The sequence below is a fragment of the Portunus trituberculatus genome, chromosome 41 (genome assembly GCF_017591435.1).
Source record: "Portunus trituberculatus isolate SZX2019 chromosome 41, ASM1759143v1, whole genome shotgun sequence".
Classification (NCBI taxonomy): domain Eukaryota; kingdom Metazoa; phylum Arthropoda; class Malacostraca; order Decapoda; family Portunidae; genus Portunus; species Portunus trituberculatus.
The window spans coordinates 11,281,752-11,296,841 of record NC_059295.1 but is presented as its reverse complement, the minus strand read 5'-3'; the positions used below and the strand labels follow the sequence as shown (position 1 = coordinate 11,296,841).

Genomic DNA, 15,090 nt, shown 5'->3' with positions numbered 1-15,090 from the left:
GATCCAATTTGGGAAATAATTACAAGTTCAATAAATGATGGAAAGTTCCAATAGAATGGGAGAGAGCCAACATAATACTGATATTTAAAGGAGGAAAGGCAACTGAACCACTACTCTACAGACCAGTGTCACTTACAAGTGTCTTGGGGAAGTTATGTGAAATAATTATCAAAGAAAAATGGGTTAAATTTCAATAGCAATACTCTGCTTAACGAACAGGATAGGGGATGTCAAAGCTTTTTGCAGAGCGGAAATTCGTTAAGCGGACGTAATTTTCCCATAGGAAATAATGGAAATAGGGAGTATGCGTTCTGGGCTGATCCCCAACATACCACATGGGTAAAAAACAATATATATATATATATATATATATATATATATATATATATATATATATATATATATATATATATATATATATATATATATATATATATAGATATATATTTCTATTAGCTTTTTACAAGCCTTGCCCCCAAGAAAGGATTGTTTTGTAATGCATAAAGTGAAATCTTACATGGAATACCAAAAAATAAAGCAGAGATGATGAGATCAGCCACTTCTTCTTCTTGTGACCTTTTTAGCTTGGTGTGTTTTCTTTCACCACGATAATATTACATTTGTTTCCACTCTTCTATTGCCTGCTATAATGGATATCATATCTTAGTATTCATATATGCTCATGCCATGAGGATAACCTGGACTTTGTGGCAGTAAGTGATAGTAAATTACTTATGAAATACCGTGGTATTTCATTAGTAATTCACTATCACTCACTGCCATGGAGTCCAGGTTATCCTCATGTCATGAGCTTATATGAATACTAAGATATGATATCCAGTATAGCAGGCAATAGAGGAGTGGAAACATAAACATCATGATGAAAGTAACACGCAAGCTACAAGGGTCACAAAAAGAAGAAGCAGCCGAGTGGCCGCGAGTCTCCTGCTTCGTCTGTGGTTCATCTCATCTCTGCTTTATTTTTTGGTATTCTATTAAGATTTCACTTTATGCATTACAAAACAATCCTTTCTTGGGGGCAAGGCTTGTAAAAAGCTAATAGAAATGTTGTTTTGTGAACATATATGCATATATAAGACAGTAACACAGGACCAGCGGGAGATTCAAATGGGGACCAAATCGTGCAATCACGAGTCAAAGTCGTGCTCGGCGAAATATGGTATATTTTACCGATTCGTGTATATGCGAGATTCGTGTTCGGCGAATTCGTGTTCGGTAAAGTTTGACTGTATATATATATATATATATATATATATATATATATATATATATATATATATATATATATATATATATATCCTCAACAACCAATTAGATGAGAGGAATCAGAGCATATTTAGAAAAATAGGAATTACTTCTTGGGGGCAAATTTACTTGCATTATAAATTGACTATAGTATGACAGTCTTGGATGTTTTATCATGATTTTTAAAAGACAATACTTGTTATTCTGAATTCCTTCAAATTGTAACTAATTGTTTGCTATTGTTATCAGGTGGTGAATAGTTTGTTGGCATTAAGTCCTGAAGAGCTGCTGTCATTGGGATGTGATCCTAGAGGCTCACATGTGGTGGATGCTTATGTCAACAGCACCAGTATCAGTCTCAAGAACAAAGAAAAACTTCTTTATAGATTCAAGGTACTGTAAGAAAGTTTAGATAGGTCTTTGTTAATAATTCCAAGTCATAATTATGAGAAAAAAGTCATGTATCAAATGAATAGTGTTAAGAGAGAGTTGAATATCAAATAAATCTTTTCTTCACAGGGATATTATACTACCATGGCTTGCTCCAAGCACGGGTCACGGGTGCTAGAGGCATTATGGAAGGTGGCCAGCATAAAGGCCAAGACTCAAGTTTGCAATGAATTAGTAGCAGATGAATTCAAGCTTAAAGATAATCTTTGTGGGAAAATTATTTTCAACAGTTTCCAGGTATGTAAGAAAATAAACAAAAGGAATCTAAGTTGAAATTAAAACATTTGGTCAATGCCACAAAATATTGGAAAGGTTCTGTTAAAGTGTTTCCAGAATTGGATGATTGCATTGCTGCATTACACTTAAGTTTTTTAGATAATGTAACAGTGCCATTATTGTTATTTAGTATTTACTTTTTATGGTCATCAACAGTAATTTGTATTAATTTTCTAATACATTAATCTGGTATTTATTCCACTTCCTTAGAACATACAATTTCAAGTGTGTATTGGCTCTTCAGTGCTATCATATGTCAGCACTTAGTGGTCACGGATATAGTATACACACATACAGATGGTAGCATCCAGCCTGTTGGCAGATCTACCTTTTGTGGAAATATCATTCTTGCAATTGGCTGCTTCATGGCCTGCATGTGCACTCTTGTTTCTACCTCCTGCACTATATAAAGAGAAGCCTTCAGTTTATTGATGACATTCTGTTCAGGTAGAGCTTCTTCAGACTAAATAGTACACAAAATTACAAAACACTGATAGGTGTATTTTGCACTCATGGGTGAAGATAACAGTTTGGAAAGACAGGTTGAAAGCATGTGTGTGTGTGTGTGTGTGTGTGTGTGTGTGTGTGTGTGTGTGTGTGTGTGTGTGTGTGTGTATTTACCTAGTTGTATTTACCTAGTTGTAGTTTTACAGGGCCTGGGCTTTATGCTCGTGTGGCCCGGTCTCCATATCTACACTTATCCAATCTTACTTTAAAAGTATGCGCACTCGTTGCAGACACTACTTCTTCATTCAAACTGTTTCACTTTTCAACACATCTCTGCGGGAAACTATACTTTTTAATATCTCTTACACATCTTCCCTTCCTTAGCTTCTTACCATTATGTGATCTTGTGCTTTGACTGGCATATTCTTCTCTCAGGATCAGATACTCATTGTCCACTTGGTCCATTCCGTTTATCAATTTATAAACTTGTATGAGATCCCCTCTCTCCCTTCTCTGCTCCAATGTTGGAAGATCCATAACCTTTAGTCTCTTCTCATATGTCATCCCTTCAAGTTCTGGGAACATTCTTGTAGCCATTTTTTGTAGTCTCTCCAGCTTCCTTATGTGTTTCTTTTTGTGAGGGGTCCACACTACTCCTGCATATTCCAGTCTGGGTCTTATTATAGTACTTATCAGTTTCTTCATCATTTCTTTGTCCATGTAGTGAAATGCTATTCCAATATTCCTTAGCAAATTATATGTCTCTCTGAAAATTCTATCAATATGGCTTGCCAGTTGATTATTTTCTTCTATTGTCACTCCCAAATCCTTTTCCTTTTTTACTTTCTTCAGTTCTCCATCTCCCATCTTATAGATTCCCACTGGTCGTCTTTCACTCTTTCCCATTTCCATGACATGGCTTTTGTCCACATTGAATTCCATCTCCCACTTTTTACTCCATTCCCAGATTTTATTTAGGTCTTCTTGCAGTATTTCACAATCCTCTTTTTGCTTTATAACTCTGCACAGTTTCGCATCGTCCGCAAACAGATTTATGTAGCTCTTCACTCCTTCTGGCATGTCATTTATATAAATGAGAAAAAGTATTGCGCCAATACTGACCCCTGTGGCACTCCGCTTTCTACTGCTCTCCACTTGGACTTCATATCTTTGACTACTGTCCTTATTTCTCTCTCCCTCAAATAATTTTTCATCCATCTCAATGTGTTTCTTTTTAAACAACCCTTCTCCTCTAATTTCCACAGTAACCTTGCATGTGGCACTTTATCAAATGCCTTTTTTAAATCCAAATAAATACAGTCAACTCATCCCTCTCTCTTGTACTCTGTCAACTATTCTAGAGTAGAAATTCAGTAAATTAGTTACACACGACCGTCTTTTTCTAAAATTAAATTGGCTATTTGATATTAATTTGTTGTCTTCAAGGAACTTGATCCTTTTTTTCTTTATTATTCTTTCACACATCTTGCATATTACACTAGTTAGTGATACCGGTCTGTAATTTAAAGGTTCTTCCTTCCTTCCGCTCTTATATATGGGAACCACCTCAGCTCTTTTCCATTCTACTGGTACTGTTCCATTTTCTATTGAGCATTTTATGATGTTGTACATAGAACTTGCTAGTTTTTCCCTACATTCTTTCATTATTCTGCCTGAAACTTCATCTGGTCCCATTGCCTTCCCTTCATCCAATTCCTTCATTAACTCTTTTATTTTAAGCTTCGTTACTTTAACCTCTTTCATATAGACGGTCTCTCTATTACCCTGTGGCCTTTCAAATTTGGATTCCTTAGTAAAGACTTCCTGGAATTTATTATTTAATAGTTCTGCCATACTTTTTGGGTCTTCCACCTTCCCGTTCTCTCCTTTTAACCTTTCTATTGTTTCTTTTTGCCTAATTTTTCCATTTATGAATCTGTAGAACAATTTCGGTTGCTCCTTACATATTCATTTCTTGCTGCCTTGAAATTTTCCTTATTTACTGGATTTTTTTTCTCCACCTTTTCCATGCTCCATCTCTTTTCTCCTTTGCCCTAGCACACCTTGCATTAAACCAATCTTTTTTTTCCTTCTTCTTTAGGTGTATATTTCAGGACATATTCCCTGACTCCTGTTTAGTATATTTCCAAAAATAAGTTACATTTCTCTTGCACTGCCTCTGAGTTTTCCATCTCTTTCCAGTTAACATATTTGAAGTAGTTCTTGAGATTCTCAATATCAGCCCTTCTGTAATTTAATCGGTCTCCTTTGTATGAATTGTCTCTATCTTCCTTTCCCTCTTCTATATCCATTTCTAATATCACATGGTCACTCTTTCCCAATGGGCACTTATATCTTATATCATCGTTCATTTGTATACCCCTTGTAAAAACTAGGTCCAATCTCGCCGGCTCGCACGTCATTTCCTCTGAATATTGTGTTTTCCTGTACTCATTGGTCCATCATATTATCTATCATTAGGTTCAGGAATATTTCTCCCCAGGCTTCTTCCCCCATACCACTTTCATAATTTTCCCAGTCCACTTCTTTACAGTTGAAATCTCCTACTAATATAACTTTTCTCCTTTCTTTAATGATTCTCGTTAGACTCCTTATTGTGTCATCTATCATGTCTTTATATTCTTGATTGGTCCATGAATTTGTTTTGGTGGCACATATGTTACAATGATTGTTAACTCTTTTTATTAATATGCATCTTAACATACAGTACTTCTGCTTTTCCTTTCCCACATTCCACTTGGTTTATCACCATCTCCTTCCTTAACATTATCATGACTCCTCCTCCTCCTTTACCCACTCTGTCTCTCCTCCATACATTATACCTATTATCCAAGTCTATTTTGATTGCCTCATTTAGTTTTGTTTCAGCCAGGCATACAATATCCGGTTCTTCTTTCTTTATGTAATCTCTTAATTCTAATTTACTTGATAAAACCCCATCTATGTTTGTATACATCATTTTTAGTCTCTTGCCTTTATCACTTTTAATTAAACTTGCTCCACTTTTTCCTCTTCCTTCTCTTTTATATACCATTTCCTTATCCTGTCTCCTAGAATTCTCCAAAAAAAAAATGCCTTTTTTTCCTCTTGTGATCTTTCATTATTTTTTTTCCCTTACTGCTGCCGCCAATTCGTTGTATCTCTTCCTCTCTTCCTCATTTCTATTTTTCTTTATATATATATATATATATATATATATATATATATATATATATATATATATATATATATATATATATATATATATATATATATATATATCCTTGCAGTCTTCTGTTTCTCTAATTTTGTTGTTTTATATAATATTTCTTCTGTTGCTGCTTGTGATTTTAGTAGTATCTTAATTGGTCTCATTCCTTCTTGATATGGTCCCATTCTGTTTATTTCTTCTACTTCCTCTTCTAAGTTCTGCCTATCTTCGTCATTTAGATTTTTTAGTAGGTCTTTGACTGATTTCATTTCTTCTTTTTCTCTTCTTGGTCTATGTTTTATATTTTTTTCTTTTAGTCCAAATACGATTACACTTTTTTTCAACAATTTCTCTAACTAGATTTTCTTTTGTCTTGAGGACTCCTATCATTTTGTTTGTCATATTTTCATCTCTTTCTGTTAGTTGTTCTTAAATCACCTCCTGAAAATCATCTTTATCTTTCTTATTTTGGACTCTCCATGCTTGTATTTCTTTTTTAATCACGTTCTGTACTCTTTCCTCTTCTTTGTTTACTAGATCTTTCAGCTTCTCTTTTTCTTTCTCTGCTTTACCGAGTCCTTCTTCCATCTACTTCTTGTAGTTAGCTGCTTCCTTTTTCAGTTCTTCGTTTTCCGCTCTTAGTCTAGCTTCGTTTTCTTCCACTTTTTTTTATCTTTTCTCTCAGGTTTTGAAACTCATTTTCCTGTTCTTCATTCTCTTTCATTCCCATACTCTCCTTTATCCATTTTTCTAGTTTATGTTCAATAGTCAACACTCCCTTAAATAATGAAGTATGTGTCATATCAAAACCTTCGAATGCGCTTACTCCCTCATCAACATATTCATCTTCTTTCATTCTTTCCCTAGTCTCATACCTGCATCTAGATGGAATCTCTTCTTTACTCATGATTATCTAACGCTTGAATTCATGAAAACGAGTCTACACTATCCGCCCAGGCCACTGCAAATACTGTACAACAGGTATAGTGAAGATCAGCTGATTCTTGAAGCGACGCCACTGCGTCCTTCCTCGACTGCGTCAGGTGTGTGTGAGAGAGAGAGAGAGAGAGAGAGAGAGAGATTGATTACCATTTACACATCTCTGTAACAGAACAGCAAAGTAACGAGACTTATATAGCAGTTGGTTTTCCACTGGTGAATAATAATTTGATATATGAAGAACCGTGTGCATTAGTGGTCAACACACCACTGTTGTAGGTTTGAGATATTAAGGTTTAATTTTGAGCAATTGTAGCACATAGAAAAAAAAAAAAAATAAAGCATGATCATAGAGTATTTTATATCAATGCAAAGCTTACAATGAAACAAATTTTGTCATATGGGTTTCCCTGAGGGGGAAAAAAAAAAAACAAAGTTGGATTTTCTCAGTTATTATTGGATTGCTGCCCAAATTGGACCACAGGGAATTGGCACTATTAATATGGTATGGTATAGTTTTTAGCACAAGCTGATCAAAATTAGCTTAAATCAAAATTTTGTTTTTGTGGGTTTTTATTATGTTTGGCAATAATGAAAACATTATTCATTGACACAATAATAGTTGGGTACCTTACCTAATGATGGATTTAAGATTTGCTTATGTGAGTGGTGTAGGATGGAGAGAAGGAGAGTTTCAATAGTCCAAGACTTGAAAGGACACAAAATGCAACTAGCGTGTGTACACAACACAGATTGAGACACGTATGGCTGCCGCGTGTCACTTAAATCGTCGAGAGAAAGGTGTGGTCTCCCGGCCGTGCTCCAACTGGCTGCCTGCCTGCAATAGTTGAACCCTCTTGCCTGCTAAAACCCAACCTATCTAGCTGTTTCTAGCTCCTTTCTATGCGCCAAAGTTAGCAACGTCAACCATGTGTAACTCTGCTATATGGACGAGTATCAAAATCTGGTTTTCACCACATGATTCAGCAAGAGTTGACCTGGCAGGAATTACAAGAAATGATTTTGGTGGTGGTGGCATGTTGGCTCCTATTGCATGGGGCTCTTCATATGTTCAATAGTAACAAATAACTGAATTACATTATAAGGCTTACTTAATATTTCAGAACAGGACAAGTGTAGAGGCCAATAAGTGATATGTTACAATGATTATATGTTGTCTGGTGACAAAATTATTGTAATATCTGAGTATGATTTGTTAGTAATGTGGAAGATAATTAATTCTGCACTTTATTTAAATTAGCTGATTGTTCTCCTTGCATTATGTATTATTTATTTTTCTCTTGAAATTTATTTAATACCTTTGTTTGATATATTTTGATTGGATAAATTTTATAAATGCTAAGTACTGAACCTAACCCATGAAATATACAAACTTTGATGAAAGTTATGAAACAAATTGAAGATTGTGCTGAATATGATGGAATGGCATTTTATGAGTCATTTCTCCATGCTACAAGAAAAAATTCTTTTGTTTATGGGCACATTGTGATTTGATCTTCATGAAAAGGTATAAGTTTAAAAAAAAAAAGTTTCTTAAATATTTTCTTTCAGGTAAACTTGTTTAAGAGAGGAGACAAGTCAGACTGGCAGCAGGTAATAGATCAAACAGAGAAGAAAAGAAAGATGTTTGTTGATCTGCTGAATGAAGGTGAAGGTAATATCTTTTACATATATGTAGAGTAACAATCTTAAAGAAAACACTTAGCAAGTTTACAAACATAGAACTGGTGAATGTTCACAATTGATATTGCTATGGCAGCCATTGAATATATATACAGTATATATATATATATATATATATATATATATATATATATATATATATATATATATATATATATATATATATATATATATATATATATATATATATATATATATATATATATATATATATATATATATATATATATATATAAACTAAGGTTGATAGCAGAAAATGTGTGTGTGTGTGTGTGTGTGTGTGTGTGTGTGTGTGTGTGTGTGTGTGTGTGTGTGTGTGTGTGTGTGTGTTTTCACTGTTTGATCTGCTGCAGTCTCTGACAGACAGCCAGACGTTACCCTGGGAACGAGCTCAGAGCTCATTATTTCCGATCTTGGGATAGGTCTGAGACCAGGCACACACCACACACCGGGACAACAAGGTCACAACTCCTCGATTTACATCCCGTACCTACTCACTGCTAGGTGAACAGGGGCTACACGTGAAAGGAGACACACCCAAATATCTCCACCCGGCCGGGGAATCTAACCCCGGTCCTCTGGCTTGTGAAGCCAGCGCTCTAACCACTGTGTGTGTGTGTGTGTGTGTGTGTGTGTGTGTGTGTGTGTATGTGTATGTGTATGTGTGTGTGTGTAATTCACTGTTTGATCTGCTGCAGTCTCTGACGAGACAGCCAGACGTTACCCTACAGAACGAGCTCAGAGCTTATTATTTCCAATCTTGGGATAGGTCTGAGACCAGGCACACACCACACACCGGGACAACAAGGTCACAACTCCTCGATTTACATCTTGTACCTACTCACTGTTAGGTGAACAGGGGCTACACGTGAAAGGAGACACACCCAAATATCTCCACCCGGCTGGGGAATTGAACACCGGTCATCTGGCTTGTGAAGCCAGCGCTCTCACCACTGAGCTACCGGGCCGTGTGTGTGTGTATGTGTGTGTGTGTGTGTGTGTGTGTGTGTGTGTGTGTGTGTGTGTGTGTGTGTGTGTGTGTTTACCTAGTTGTATTTACCTAGTTGTAGTTTTACAGGGCCTGGGCCTTATGCTCGTGTGGCCCCGTCTCCATATCTATACTTATCCAATCTTACTGTTTGTGTGTGTGTGTGTGTGTGTGTGTGTGTGTGTGTGTGTGTGTGTGTGTGTGTGTGTGTGTGTGTACAGGTATATCTCAATTTATGCATGTTTAGATTATGCTATTTTGAAATAACACAAGGTATAAAACCTAGTAATTTTCTTTCAAATTACACAAAGTATTATAATAATATGATGTCAAGATGCTTTGCTGGTATGGCAAATCTCAGGAATCACGAGATTCCACAAGATGTTTGTTTGGGTTGCCACATTGTCATCACAGCTGATTGCAGCACAGAGGTGCTTCACCAGGACAGCCTTTTTTTTGTTATGGCATTATGCAGGGTATCAGCAGTTAGCATGACCTCACTGTCTCCCAACACACACCACAGTACCACCTCCTTGCCTGCGTGGCTGTCATGGTGAGAGGAAGTGCTGTGCTGTTGTTCTCTCATTAGTGCCATCTTTTGTCTGTGTTTCACTTGGTTTCTGGGCTGTACTTTTGTGACTATGGAAGTCATTAATGCCTGTAACTATGGCCCAGATCGTAGGGCTTCTCAAAGCTGGGCCCCAGATGTTGGAATTAACCTTAAAATAAAGGATAAATAAATTAATTTACTGATGGCAAATCGTTGCTTCTCTCAGGTTATTCCATTTATATATATTAAAATAAAATTATAATAAACATTTAAGCCATTAAAAGGGCAAATAATCTTTAAAAGATAATCAAAGGGGATAGTGAGCGTGATGAAAAAGCTTGGCAACGTTTGGGGTCGGCTAGTGCGCTGGCGTACACTCTCGTCCCAACTGCCAAGGCGTCAACATCACCGCTCGTCCTCTTGACTACGCAAAAGCTACCATGTGCAGGAGAACTTGATCCCGTCAGACTCAATACTCCCACCGTATTGAAAGCCAGATAAGTTGCTAGCTGTTAATGTTAGCTTAGAGGTTACAGGTCCTGTAGCTAGCTAGCTATTCATTGGCAGTTGGAACACTGAAATGTGGGGGTTAGTGCTCCCAGCCATAACTTCCAGGTGATTACTTTTATTTACCAGTTTCTCCTTTAAATTTCTTATTCACATTAACTTTTATTAAATTCCCCTTAGGTTGTGTGGAACACTAATTTCTAACACAGACAAGAGAAATAGTGGTGAATGTTGGTGTGAGTGAACGATCTGTGAAAACTTGTTGAAGCATTTCAAGGACGATGGTGGTGTCGAGTTACCATCTGCTAAACCTCAGCCTGGCCCCTCAAAGAAGACATATGTATTTACTTTAACTGTGCTCAAAAGGTGTCATCTCTAGCTGCCTTTTAAGGTGGAAATTCGATGACTCGATATCAATATCGGTTTTTTGGCTCTCCCATTGCTATTTTTTCACTGAATTCAATAATATTTATACACAAGGTGTACGTTTATGGTGTACATCTTCAGTGTTAATTTGGTACAGAAATGTGGCGTAGTTTTTTTGCAATAAATATTTTTTCGGCGATAAGAAAATAATTCAAAATACCATTATAAAATCAAAACTAATAACAGTGTGGCAATTTCCTCTTAACCACATATAATATACATAACAACAAATAAATGTCAGCATCGGCATACACATAACCTATGTTATAAAAATTTCATTACACGCCAAATTGTTACCTTTTTTTCATAAAAATTTGAGTTTATAAGCCTGTTGTAAATTTATTTGAGTGAGTTCATGCATTATCATGCTGGCATTTGTTAAGATGAGGTTGTTGATCATTTTGCTGCAAAAGTTTTGAAACTGACCAATTACTGAAAAAGTTATTCAACAATATATGCTGAAAAACTGAAAGTCGAGAAAACGCATTTTTCTGTGAACATCTTCAAAACCCCACATAACTCACTCCAATATGTACCAAACTCAGATATGTACTTACATAATCCCTTGACAACTGTTTGGAGGCTGGTAGTGGCTGTTTAGATAGTTTCAGGCCATGTTACATCATGGGAATGTCGTCTATATAGCCTCTCTGAATGGTGAGCTCTCACTTGCCTGTCAGCCTTACAGGCTCCTAGTCCCGTTATTATCATATTAGAATATATAACATATCACTGATAGGTTCTGAATGGTGAACAACACTGTCACATTTGTCACACCGAAGATTTATAGTACAATCAAACAAATAACTAGTCACTTTTGCGGTGATTCCGTTGCCACATTCACATTTCACCAAATTGAAAATTGTTTGCAGTCTTTGTAATGATATCACTAACAAGGCACTATCCTCACTAGTTTGGTGAACTTCACTCTCCTCTGGTGGCAGGAGACTATGCCTGTAGCTTGCAGCAGACACGTGAGGGTCGGGAGTGGCAGGGGTGGTGGCGGCGGAGGTGGAAGCCTCGCCAGTACTACCACCACGTGTCTCAGGCTCCTCACTTTCTTCTCTTTTCCACCTTTTCAAGGCTTTCTGGCGGGCTGTTTCAACCTGAGTCTTTCTTTTACCACTTACACGTGGCATTGTCACAATTTGGGGACTCAACACGTGTAAAGTACGATCAACAGGTAGGCTGCAGGCACGCACACTTCCTAAGGCTGTATCAATCGGTACTGAGGATTTAGCATCTTCCTCACCCGCACTGCCTGATCCTAAACTGTCGTACAAGTACATCACGCAAAAAAAAAAAAAAAACAGCTCAAAAAAGGAAATAAATACAAGCAAAACAAAGACTAGAAGAAAAAGGGCGTGTGCGCTTGGGTATTTAAAGGGCCGGCCCTTTAAACCCGCCATTACCAGGTAAGCAGTGCGTTATCGCCTGGCAACTTCGCCATAGCTTCCCTCTCCAGAGACGAACCCAACTACCAAGTTTCCAATTTTTCAATTTTTTTGACCAAATTAACGAATTTCCCCCTTAAACACAGTTAAAGTATGTAGAAATGTCTTTGGAGGGTCAGACCGAAGTTTAGCAGACAGTAACTGGACACAACTGTCATCCTTGAAAAACTTCAACCAGTTTCTCACAGATCATTCATTGACACCAACATCTGCCTCTATTTCTTTTGTCTGGACCCCAGCTTTATGAACCCCTATGATCTGAGGTATAGTTACAGGCATTAAAGACTTACTTTTACCCATAGTCACTAAGCTACAGCCCAGAAAGCAAGTGAAACACAGACTAAAGATGGCACTAATGAGAGAACAACAGCACTACATTTCCTCTCTCCACAACAGCCATGGGGGCAAGGAAGCAGTACTGTGGTGATTGTTGGGAAACAATGAGGTCGTGCTAACTGCTGGTACCCGGCATAATGCAGTGATGAAAAAAGAAAAAAAAAAAGAAAAAAACTATGATAGGTCATTGTTTTTTGTCACAACATTATGCCGGGCCCTCACCCGCCATAATGCTGTAACGAGCACTGTATATACATATATATATATATATATATATATATATATATATATATATATATATATATATATATATATATATATATATATACATACTTACAGTAAGCCCCCCCACTTGGCGAATCTCAGCTAGGCAGAGTTCACTTTTGGCGGTAGGGTGGCCACGGACCACCGAGTGCACGCTTGGCGATTTGGATTCAAACTTGGTTGTCTCCTGGCGGCCGCACAGCGAACCATGTGGCTCCTCGATGATGTCAGACTTCTCTCTAAACCTATCAGAATACAGTGTGAGAGTCCCCTTCAGTCATTTTGATTGTGCTGCCCTCTGTTCTGCTAGCGTAGGAATGAATTCTGTAGATTTACCACCATGGCCTCTACCAGCGCAACAGGTGGTACCAGTGAGGGTAAGGACAATGGTGGTGGTGGCAAGGACGAAAGTGGGTGAGGGAAATGGATGGAAAAACAGGAGTTACAGCCTTTATATCATGTCTTATTAGCTTTTTTTTTATTGTTTATTGGTCTGTTTTGTACATGTGTTCTAATATGTGAAGGCAAAAAAAAATTATTTCAGCTCGAAAGATGGTATTATAGGGGTCAAAAGAGGGACTTTGGCAATGACCAAAGACTGATTGAGGCAGTTTTAAGGCAATTTTTATGGTATAAAGAACTCATGCTTGGCAAAATTCACATTTGGCGGTAGTTTCGCCAGACTAATTAATTCGCCAAGTGCAGAGCATTACTGTATTTGTTTATACAATACGACCCCATATGAAAATGGGAAACACCAACAGAAGAACAATATATGTACAGGCAACCCCTGCTTAACAAAGCTTCACACTACGAAATTTCACTACAACGAAGGTTTCCCTTTACTACCATCTGCTCATTTAACGAACACCAAACTCGCTTTAACAGAATTTTATCCAGGTAATTTTTTCCAAGTTTGAAAGCCTCGCCGTATCACGCAAGCCAACAGGCTTTTGAATACATCAGCGCCTCGCTTGTACAAAACGCGCACCACTCACTCCCCCTAGTTCAAAACAATAACAGCGTCAGCAGCAGCTCGTCTTCCCTCGCTTTACATGCCTCCAAAACGCCCTGCAATGTCGCCTAGCATTGCTAAGAAGACCAGGAAGTCTTACTTTCGAAGTGAAGCTGGATATTATTCACAGACACGAGAGAGGCGAGAAAACTAATAGCATTGCTTCCCACCATGGCTGACTCCATCTACTGTCTACCATTTTCAAGTCAGCAGACTCTATTAAGAAGGCTGGTGAGATCATATCTTCCTTGCAAGCTAAAAGAACCACCTGAACTCGTGACTCTACAATGGATAAAATGGAAAGCCTTGTGGAAATGTGGTACATAAGTTTTGTATGCGGTACAATGATGTGGTCTTTGTTTTCATTCCACAGGTTGCCAGGTGGCGTATTTCCCGCTCCACTCTCCCTCCCTTTATAAATTTAAGGTCATCAACATTATAAAGTTACTTACATACATTAGTGTACATTATAATGACTTAGTCTTAAATTAAACTGCTTAAATGTTTACCTTCATAATTTTTACTTTCATTAAACCTTTTACTGTACATGCACTCTCGCTTTGTTTACTCTCAATGGAAGCTCAAGTCAGGGGTTAAACTTGTTATAATTGGTTTCTCTTAAAGAAAATTCACTTAATGAAGGTTTTTTTTTTATAACGTAACCCCTTCGTTAAGTGGGGTTTGCCTGTATATATATATTTATTTATTTATTTACTTATTTATTCATGCATTGTTAAATTATGCATGATTATTTCTTAATTAAAGACGTTTTTCATAAATTTGGGTTGTTTAGGGATGTCCATTTTTACAGGACTGGAATGGATTAAATCTATTTTAGTTAATTTCAATTGGGAAAATATTTTTGACGTACGAGTTAAATTACAGAATTAATTAAACTCATATCTCAAAGCACTACAAGGTACTACTTTATATATATATATATATATATATATATATATATATATATATATATATATATATATATATATATATATATATACACTCGACCCTCGAAACTACGGACCTCCCATCAACAGATTTTGGAAACTACGGACAAATTCTGGAGTCCGGTTTAATCTACGGACGAATATTAAAATGCGCGCGATTGTCCATTCTCGGCAAATTATTGTCCAATAGGTGGCGGGTCGGTTGCGTCATCAGCTGTTGGCCGTCATGTTTAATCTTCAGTCCGTGTGTTTTCAACCAACAGGGAACATTGTCCAGTGCTTACCTCGGCTTTTTTATGCATTTGTACCC

General features: G+C 37.1%; 1 protein-coding gene across 3 annotated transcripts in view; it reads left to right on the top strand.

Moving 5' to 3' along the window:
* Positions 1 to 15,090, top strand: part of LOC123516501 (nucleolar protein 9-like) — a 77,755-nt gene that overhangs the window by 33,710 nt on the left and 28,955 nt on the right. For 2 of the 3 annotated variants that reach the window (XM_045275893.1, XM_045275895.1), the window contains exons 9-11: positions 1,516 to 1,659; positions 1,786 to 1,953; positions 8,162 to 8,264. In XM_045275893.1, the coding sequence (XP_045131828.1) occupies positions 1,516 to 1,659; positions 1,786 to 1,953; positions 8,162 to 8,264 (415 nt within the window). The remainder of the gene's footprint in view (positions 1 to 1,515; positions 1,660 to 1,785; positions 1,954 to 8,161; positions 8,265 to 15,090) is intronic. The other variant, XM_045275894.1, reaches the window with a different exon arrangement.